Source organism: Chlamydomonas reinhardtii (genome assembly GCF_000002595.2).
Source record: "Chlamydomonas reinhardtii strain CC-503 cw92 mt+ unplaced genomic scaffold scaffold_46, whole genome shotgun sequence".
Lineage (NCBI taxonomy): Eukaryota > Viridiplantae > Chlorophyta > Chlorophyceae > Chlamydomonadales > Chlamydomonadaceae > Chlamydomonas > Chlamydomonas reinhardtii.
In genome coordinates, this window is record NW_025061559.1 from 1 (window position 1) to 10,000 (window position 10,000).

The 10,000-nt window shown below is 64.5% G+C and overlaps 2 protein-coding genes across 2 annotated transcripts; one reads left to right on the top strand and one right to left on the bottom strand.

Annotated features, from left to right (window-relative positions):
* Nucleotides 1–102: 102 nt before the first annotated feature.
* CHLRE_46g760947v5 (uncharacterized protein) lies at nt 103–7,475 on the bottom strand (the record flags this gene model as incomplete). Its single annotated transcript, XM_043073058.1, has 13 exons — nt 6,900–7,475; nt 6,064–6,301; nt 5,563–5,661; nt 4,744–5,241; nt 4,394–4,471; nt 3,399–3,946; nt 2,992–3,121; nt 2,725–2,790; nt 2,045–2,298; nt 1,252–1,408; nt 847–979; nt 312–353; nt 103–217 (listed from the first exon to the last, which is right to left on the bottom strand). Coding segments are annotated over exons 1-13 (2,409 nt in total), but the record flags the coding sequence as incomplete, so codon positions are not given.
* A 150-nt stretch (nt 7,476–7,625) lies between these two features.
* On the top strand, nt 7,626–9,984 carry CHLRE_46g760997v5 (uncharacterized protein). Its single transcript, XM_043073059.1, has 4 exons — nt 7,626–7,870; nt 8,044–8,166; nt 8,550–8,705; nt 9,180–9,984. Exons 2-4 carry the CDS (start codon nt 8,068–8,070, stop codon nt 9,324–9,326), a joined length of 402 nt encoding a protein of 133 aa, XP_042914014.1. The 5' UTR covers nt 7,626–7,870; nt 8,044–8,067; the 3' UTR covers nt 9,327–9,984.
* The last annotated feature ends 16 nt before the right edge of the window (nt 9,985–10,000 follow it).

The following is a 10,000-nucleotide window of genomic DNA, read 5'->3' on the forward strand; positions in this document are numbered from 1 at the left end:
TCGTGTACGCCGCCATCACGCCCGCCACCCGTGTGTCCGCATACACACTGACACGCCCCGACAGCCCCCACCTCCAACCCCCCTCTCCCCCCCCCGCCGCACCTCCATGGCGCTGGTGTACGCCGCCATCACGCCCGCCACTTGCGCCGCCATCAGTCCGAGGTTGTGTACGGCATGTCCAACCTCGTGCACCAGGATGGACTGGCAGGGGTACCAGCTGGGGAGGGTGGGGGGGGAGGGGGTTGGGAGAGGGGATGGGGGGTGTCAGGGCGTGTCGGAGGGCGTGTGTGTGTATGTGTATGTGTGTGTGCTTGTGGGCCTCATGCACCAGGATGGACTGGCAGGGGTACCAGCTGGGGAGGGTGGGGGGGGGGAGGGGGTTGGGAGAGGGGATGGGGGGTGTCAGGGCGTGTCGGAGGGCGTGTGTGTGTATGTGTATGTGTGTGTGCATGTGGGCCTCATGCACCAGGATGGACTGGCAGGGGTACCAGCTGGGGAGGGGAACAGCGAGTAAATGCAGCAAAGCGGAACTGAGTGGCATACTAAACCCCCTCCCTCCCCGCGTCCCCTCCCTCCCGCCTCTCCCTTCCTCCCTTCCCCCCTTCTCGGTACCGGTTTGCAGGATGGCTTGCTGATGAACTGAGACCGCATTTCGGGGATGGGCACTCTTACTGAGTGCCTCTCCTTTGTTACCGCCTAGGCTCCTGGCTCTTTCCCATTGACTTCACTTCAGACTGGTACCCACAACCCCCCCTCCCATACACACACACACACACACACACCTCTTCCCCTCCCCTCTCCCCTCCCCGCCTCCCCTCCCCCCCTCCCCATTCCAACCCTACTCACCGGTCCTTCACCATGGTCAGGTTCTCCTCGCCGCAGCTGGTCACGGGAATGGCGGGTGTGGCGCCCAGGCCGCGCGCGCTGGTGTCCAGGTGGCGGCCCGCGTTGTAGCGCATGAGGCGGTGCGCGGGCACGTCTGTGGGGGCGGGGGTGGGGTGGGGTGGGGGGTGGGTGGGGGTGGGGCTCGCCAGCCTCACAAGTCACGCCCCACCTTCCATACATCGCCGTCCCATCTTGGATTGGGTTGAGTGGCTGGTATCTACAACCCCACACCACCCACACCCACACCCACACCCACCCACACCCACACCACCCACACCAGCATCCGCCGCACTCGCCTACCCACCCACCCACACACACCCACACACCCACACACCCATACACACACACACACGCACCACCACTCACCGCTCACGACCTGCTTGCGCCCGAACACCGCGAACCCCGCGCCGCCCGCCCGCAGCCGCGCCGCCGCCGCCGCCGCGCCGCCGGGCGCCGCCGCCAGCATGCGCCCCACCACGTGGGACAGCCGCGCCACCGCGGCGTCGGACACGCAGTCAAAGGCCTGTGTGTAGGTGTGTGTGTGTGTGAGACAGGGTGTGTGGGTGAGAGTGTGTGTGTGTGTGTGCGTGTGTGCGTGTGGATGTGTGTGTGTGTGTGTGTGCGTGTGTGTGTGTGTGTGTGTGTGTGTGGGGGTACATTCATGATTAATTAAGAAGTGAAGTCGTAGGCAGGTACAGTTGCAGCGTAGACGCGTTGTTACCGATGTCCGTGAAGTCCAGCGGCCAGCTCCAGCGCGTAGACCCGCCGAAGGCTGCTGCTGCTGCTCTCCCACTAGCGACTAACCTAAGTAGGTTGATCGTATTTTGTTTGGGGGGGGGCGGGTAATGTAATTGATGTTGAGCTAAAACAATGGTAGACGGTAGTCGTGGTTTGGCGGGGGAGGGGGGAGGGTTCGAGTGGAGGAGTGTGGGATGAGGTGTGCGGGAGGGGGTGCTTGGGAGGAGAGGTATGCGGACGAAATGTAAAAAGAGGTGTGCAGTGCGCCGTCCCAGCCACATGCCTGCCCCGGACTCTGGCCATGCGTGGCTCAGACGGGCGCGCTTGGCACCCACAACCCACTCCTCACTCCCACCCACTTAGTCAACCTGCCCCCGTGCCCGTCCCCGCCCCACACCAAACCTCCCACACCCCCACGCACCCATATGGGCATGCCGAGCACCTCCCCTCGCTGCCTGTACCCCGGCTCCGTCGCCGCCGCCGCCGCCGCCACAGCAGCCGCCACAGCAACCGCGCGGCCGCGGCGGCCGCCGCCGCCGCCACCGCCGCCTGCGGAAGAAGACGCCGCCGCCGCCAATGGTGCTGAACGCGACGGCGGCGGCGGCGGTGCGCCGGTGGTTGTGTTGAGGTGGGTTGAGGCGCCGTGGGGCGTGATCGTCACGATGGCGGAGGGGCCTGCGTACCGCAGGCAGTGGTGTGGGCAAGGTTTGGGAGTTTGTTTGTTTGCAGCAAGAGGTCATAATGGCAAATGGCAGCGCGACTGCTGGGAAATGAATGGGATTGGGGGCAACATGTCAGACTCCTACGCCGCGCGGCAACACCCGCTGACACGTCCTCACACATCACCCGGACCCCATACACGGTACCCGCCACACATCACATGACCCCCCTCCTCGCGCTTCTGCATTGGGTTCGCTATAGTTTGGGCTGGTATCTACACCATTCCCCTACCCCACCCCACCGCACCCCACCCCACACACATGCCCACACCCGATGCCTCCCAGTCCAAACACCTCAAGTACACACACACACACGCATACACACACACCTTACACACACACACGCACCCCCACACACACACGCACACACAACCACACGCACCTGTGTGCGCGCAGATGAGGCCGCGACTGGCACTTCGCACTCGCCAGGTGTGGAACTCGTACGTGCCTGTGGGGGGTACGTGTGTGTGCGTGGGAGTGTGCGTGTGGGAAGGTGTATGGGGAGGGGCGGCGCCAGGGCAGGCAGGCGACAACGCCAGGCAGTGCAGAGTCCACACACGCTCCCCTCAAACCCCCTGGAACCTTCCCCGAACCCCCCTCAAACCCCCCCCTCGCACCCCGTCAAACCCACCCACCCAAACGCACCCACCCACGAACAGGTTCCCGCACGGCGGTATGTGGCCGTGTGGCACCTCCGTGTGCCCCGCTCCGTCGCCCCAGCTCAGCTGCAGCGGCTCCCGCGTGTCGTTCACAAACAGGTGGTAGCTGGAGGCGGACACCTGCGGGCACGTGGGCGTGTGGGCGTGTGTGGGCGCGTGTATTGGGGTGTTGGGATAGTGTTGGGGTGGTGTTGGGGTTGGGGTGGGTGGGTGGCAATGTGGGTGGGCTTAGGGTGTCGATGGGTGGGTGGGTGCTGCTTGCTTTGGTGGCCTCATTTGCCCCTTGTCTTCGCCTCCGTTGTGCACCGTCTCAGTCTCTCAGACGCGCAGCAGTCCCGACCCACACCCACACATCCACGCTCCCACACACATCCACAATCCCTCACTCCAAGCCCACCTGGCCCTTCCACTCCACTGTGTGCAAGTCCTTGTGCAACGTGGCGCCGCTGGCAGCAGCAGACAGCGGCGCCGGCGCAGAGGCTGTAGCAGCGGCGGCTGTAGCAGCGGCGGCCCTGGTGCCGGTGCCGGCTGTAGCAGCGTGTCGGGAAGACACGTGGCCCAGCGCGTAGGCGGGGGAGGAGGCGCCGCCGGCGAGGGGCGGCGCCGCCGCTGCAGCGGGCACCAGCGGCGAATCCGGTGGCGGCGGCGGCAGCTGTTGCTGTTGCTGTTGCGGGTGCGGGTGCGGGTGCGGGTGCGGGTGCATTGAGCCTGGTTGCTGCTGCTGGGCGGGCGTGTGTGCTTGAATGTGTGACGGGTGTGACGCGGCGGCAGCGGTGGCGGCTGCTGCTGGCGGCTGCAGCGGGTGCGGCCGCAGGTGCGGGTACAGCCAATGGGTGTGGCGGGCGACGGAGTACGGCTCAACCGAAACCGTTATAACCGCCGCCGCCGTACCCGCCGCATCGGTGTCATCGCCGGCGGCGCCGATCACCACGATGGAGGGCGGGCCTGTGTCACGTCAAGCAGGGCGGCCGTTGGCGGTTGGCGGTTGGTATAACCGATGTGTGCCCTTTCCCTTGAAGTGCTGGGTGCTGGTGGTGTGGCCACATGCGTGCCGTACACGCATGCGGCAGGTCAGACGCATCCCCACCCCACCTCGCTCCAGCCCACTACCACCCCTACACGATATACGGTACATGCCCACCAACCACCACCACCGCCGCATCACCAGAGAAGCAACTGCACCAAAGCCAACAGGGGAATATCCCTTGCACTCATCTGCATCCCCTCCGCCCCCCTTCGGTTTAGTTGGTTTGATTTGGTTTGAGCTGGTATTATAACCCCATCCTCCCGCCTCCTCTCCTCCCCGACTGCCCCCCCCCGACTGTTTTCTTACGGGATTGGTTCAAAGTTTTTCCCCCCCTCCCGCCCTCTCCCCACCCCGACGCAACGCACCCGAGTGGGACGCGACCAGGCGGCCGGGCTGCGGCGGAGGGGCGGTGCGCACACGCCACGTCACCGCGTCAGACGCGCCTGCGGGAGAGCCGCCGCGGCAGGTAGGTGGGGTAGGCAGAGGGGTAGGCAGATAGGGACGTAGGGTGCGAGTGGCACCCGAAGTTTGGCGTTCATTGCAAAGATGGCCTATATTCATACAAACCTCAAATCTCCGCTAAATAACCCTACCAAACTAGTATCCCCGGCAATAAGTTATGCCCGCTGCTGCGTGTGTACTGTGCCCGCTGCTGCGGGTACTCCCTATCGCAGTAAATCGCCCTAGTGCATCTCCTCACCACCCGCCCACTCACCCACGGACACGCAGCCCCCGACCGGCGGAACGGGGACCGGGTGTGGCGTGTCGTGGCGCCCCTCCGCATCGCCCCAGCTGAGCCACAGCCACCGCCGCCGCCCCGCCCCCTCCTCCTGCCCCGCCCGCTCCTCCTGCCCCGCCCCCTCCTGCCCCGCCCCTGGTGTTGCCGGCAGCAGGTTCACAAACACATGCTGCTGCTGCTCCTGCTGCGCCTGCTGCTGCTGCTGCCCCTGCTGCCCCTCCTCCGCACTGCCCGCCTGCTGCTGCCGCCCCGCCTGCTGCTGCTGCAGGCTGGATAATTCCAGTCCCTCGCAAGCGGCAGGCGGGATTGCGGCTGTAGCACCCACGGCACTAGCAGTAGCAGCAGCGGCACCAGCAGCAGCTACAGCTGCAGCAGCCCCTGCCGCCGCGGCTCCGTCCTCGGCTGTAGCAGCAGCGGCGGCCGCTATGGCCCTCTGGTGGCGCTCAGGCGTGTAGGGGGAGATGATGTAGTCTCCTGTTGTTGGCGTGTGCGTGTGTGTGTGCATAACCACAGCCCGTGCGCGACAGGGGTACGTGTCAAGCGACGGGGGCTGGCGGCGGTGGTATGTGTGATTTCGGCGGCGTAGGTTACAAACCACTGGACATCGGCTGCATCGCACACACCCAACCCCGCTGTGTAATGTGCGGTGTTGCTGAAACTGTCATTTGATAGCCAGTCCTTTTTCTGGTAAGGATAACGCAGCACAACACCCGCCCGATCCACAACCCGCACAGCCCAACCCCAGCCCAACCGCAAGCCCCACCTGACAGCCCCACCCCGCCACCAGCCCCCCACCTGCCGCCGTCACCTCCACCACCGATGGCGGGCCGTCGTGCGCGCAGATGAGGCCGCGACTGGCACTGCGCACGCGCCAGGTGTGGAACTCGTACGTGCCTGTGTGTGTGTGGGTGTTATTGCGGTAGTTGTCACAAAGCTTTGCCCTTCCCCCTCTCCCCCCTCGCCCCTGCACGCGCCATGCACTGCCCCAAACGCGATCACCCACAATCCGTGGCGCTCACGACACAAACACACGCCGCTCGCGCTTACTTCCCACCCGCTCCCGCGCCCAACCACCCGGTCGCCACGCCAACGCCACACGCCACCCCACAAACCACGCCACAAACCACGCCAAAACCCACACCACACGCCACGCCACACGCCACGCCACGCCACAAACCACACCCTCACGCCACATGCCACGCCACACGCCACGCCACGCCACGCCATCCCACACGCCACGCCACATGCCACACGCCACACGCCACGCCACAAACCACGCACGCTGCACCCACCCACCCACGAACAGCACGCCCCCGTGCGGCGCCACCGGCTCCGGGTGCGGCGTCTCCACGTCCCCCGCCCCGCCGCCCGCCGCGCCGGCCTCGCCGCCCGCGGCTGCTTCTCCCGCGGCCCCGGCCACGGGACCGGCTGTGGGCGGCGGCGGCGGCGGCCGCAGCAGCAGTCGCGGGCCCCAGGTGAGTGTGAGGGGCTCGGGGGAGGCGTTGATGAACAGGTGGTGGCTGGGAGAAGACACCTGTGCGTGTGTGTGTTTGTGTGTGTGGCGGTTGTGTGCGTGGTTGTATGTGTGTGTGTGTGTGTGTGCGTGCGTGCGTGCGTGCGTGCGTGCGTGCGTGCGTGCGTGTGTGTGTGTGTGTGTGTGTGTGTGTGTGTGTGTGTGTGTGTGTGTGTGTGTGTGTGTGTGTGTGTGTGTGTGTGTGTGTGTGTGTGTGTGTGTGTGTGTGTGTGTATATACCGGGGTGTGGAGTGTACTGGGTTTGTGGCGCGCAGGCGGGGGCACGCCCTGACCCGACCTGACCCTGACAGACCCAGGCCTGCAACACGGCACGTGGACCGGATGACTCCGCTGGTGCCATCACCACCGCCAGGCCACCATCCGGGAGAATGGATTGAACTCCGGCCTGGCACTGGCAGTCCTTCCCCCGTGCCACTGACCCAGGGTCCCTGTCCCGCCCCCTTTCCCCCGTGTTGCCACTCCGCCGCTAGGCCAGCAGCTGCACACATGCGTTTGCGGAAGCAATGCATACATGCGCACACACGAAGCCAAGCATGTACGCGTGTGTTTTACCCTACCGCATGCCCCTCCCCCCCCCCACACACACACGCACACGCACCTGGCCGTTCCACTCCACAGCCGCCCGGCCGGCGTCGCCGCCCTGCGACATGACGGCTGCTGCTCCACCCCAATGGATTGGGTTCGGGCGGGGCCCGGACTGGCACGCCCTGGGGTCTCCGGGTCGCGGCTTCACCTCAGGCCCCCATCATTGCGCCGTGTAGCCGCAGATAGCTGTCGGTGCTGGTGGAAACAATTCAGGATTTCGCGTCCCTCAGGATGTCGTGTCGTGCAACGGCCCTCGCTGCACAGTGCTGTTCTGCGATGTACTGAAGGCTCCAAGGATTCAACGTTGTTTCCTTGGTCACACAATTGCGGAGCGGTGCACGAGTAGGAGCCCAGGCGTGGCTGTTGCGCCGGTGTGGGTGGGGCGTGCCCTGACACGACCCGACTCCCGCCAAACTGCGCCCCACAGCGCTGAAAGATCGAACTGATGCAGAAATAAGGTCGCGTCCAAAACGGTGCTTATGGGTAAACAGAGCCTGCAGCGTGTCCAGCCAGGCTAGAATGAGAATTGCAAGTAACTGAAGTAAAACAGCCGAGCATCCGGCAGCCAAACAATCGACTACTTGTTGGTTACTTCTGATGATGCGCAGGACTGCTTAAACTGCAGGTTCACGAACTGCTGAAAACGCATCGCCCCCATCGCGGCCCAATCAGCTCTTCCGCTCCTCTTGCAGCGTTTCTAGCCCTGACTATGCTACACATCCATCGTGCATGACCTGAGTACAATAAGCAAACTTAGATAGCACAGAACGAGGACAAACTCCAAAGAAAGAGACGGTCTTTGTACAGACGCGCATACACCGCTTTCGAGTCTATTGTTAACGTTCCTGCTGCTACGTTCAGCTCAAGTCATTAGACAACAGCGAGTAGCGTGTGACCCGACACCACTTTGAGCTAACCCCGGCCAGAATGCATAAGCCACACCTCGCGGAGTCGTATCATAAAGAGCTTTTGGCAACGCTGCAGGTGAGTGCGGTACTCTATCTCCGCGGCCTGTCAGTCGGCTGCACTTAGGCGTGCTGCGTCTAGGCTTGTGCTGCCTCCTGTTGTGCGCCTCCTGTTGTGCTGCCTCCCGTTGTGCGCTCTCGCCACCCATGACCAACCCCCACCGGCCCCTCGCCACGGAAACCCTACTGTAGGCAAAAGGCAAGATCCCACGGATGATGACGGCGGCAGACGAGCGGAGGGACGCCGAGAACAAGAACACGGGGCCACGCATCTTTCCCGGGCCATGGGGCACGGAGGCGGTGCTGGAAAACATGGTGGGTCGGCGTTTCTTGCTGGATGAACAGCACACTGTAACACTATGAAACACACTGGTACGAGCTATCCAGCGTTTCTCTCTGGCACGATGCTGAGCTTGGGGGTGCCAGGGGGCGGGCGCTCGCTTGCAGCCCGGGCCGCGGGACGGACAGGAGTCAAGTGGGCAACAGCGGCTCCGGAGACCGGACCGGGGCCCACAGCGGATCCAGTGCCACGGTACCTGCCGGCAGTTGCCTCGCACGACATAACGCCCACACCCACGCCCAAAACAGTCACTCCATCCTGCATGGGCGGCTGTATCCCCCCAAACCCTCACCGTCCTGCACTGGGTTTTGACCGCGTTCTCCTCCTGCGCTGCATGCAAACTCCATCCTCCCCCCAGGTCCGCAAGGCGGAGGAGCGCATTGAACAGGCCACGCGCGGCCAGCCGGCGGCGGGCGGCACAGCGGCGCGGGCGGCGGCGGCGGCGGCGGGGGCGGCGGCGGCGGCGGGGGCGGGCAGGCCGCATCGCGACCCCAGCGCGCGGAAACAGATCCAGGTGAGACGGGGAGGCGCCGTACAGCCGTTGGGCCCCTGGGGGCAGGGGACGGGGCAGTGTGAAGGGAGGTGTATGGCAGGCAGGTGGGTGGGTGGCAGGTGGGTGGGTGGCAGCCCAGGATGGGCACGGCATTGGGGGCGGGGGGGGGGGATGGGCGAGGCAGCCCACAGCTTGTACGGGCAGTGGACTAGGTGTGGCGGTGCCCGGGTAAGTAACGGGGCGGCACACGGAGGCAAACAAGGCGAGGGGTAACACGTGGGCCATCCCGGTCCTTGATGGTATCGGTCCTTTGACCCTTTTGGGCCTGGGGAGCCCATGTATGGGCGCTGTGGTGGGACCGGACTACGGTACCCCTCTCCTTCTCCCCCTCCATACACACACACACACACACACACACACACACACACACACACACACACACACACACACACACACTCCACGCACCCACATGCACCCACACATACACACACGCAGGCGCGCATGTCGCAGCTGGAGCAGGAGCTCGCGGCGGAGCGGGCGCTGCGGGCGGGGCTGGAGGGCCAGATGGCGGGGCTGCGGGAGAGCCTGTCGCGGGGGGGAGGGGGCGGGGGAGGGGGCGGGGCCGAGGCGGGCGGGCGGTAGCAGCAGGCGGCGGCGGCAGGCGGCAGGCGGCAGCAGGCGGGCGGGGGGATCGATGGGTGTGCGTGGGCGCGTGGGCCCACTAGCGTGGGGTGATTGCGGGTGTGATTGCGGGTGTTTGTCGTGAAGGATGGAATGACACCAGAAGTGAGCACCGGCTCAACAGAGCCTAGTACTAGCAAGGTATGACAGCCCCTGATACATAGGGGCCGCATCACGACATAAGTTTAGAATGGTACGTGTGCGGTGGTGTGCCGCCATGTGTGTCGGCGTGTGCGCTCTAACCAAGTACCGTACGGTATCGGACTGTGGGGATGAGTTCAGCAAGGTGAGGTAGCAAGGGAATGGGTGTATGGGCTTGCGTCTGCAACTGAACCTGTACGTATGTGTGCAATGAAATCTTTGGAGGGAAGTGCACATGTGTATCACCATCCGACAGCGATTGTGCTGCGGCTTCATCATTGCAGCTTCGCCTGCAGCGCGTTTTTATTGGAAGAGGAGTTCGATTTCAAATGTGAACAGCTTATCGTGTGTGCCTGTCCTAGGACCGTGGACCGGGGACTGCTGGCTGGCGCATGCTGACCAAGGAAGCTGGGACTCTCTTCGGGGAGTCGGCGGCTGTGCGTCAAGATCATTATTACTGATGTAATTCAAGTTGGTTGTGCTCATGTCTTCTC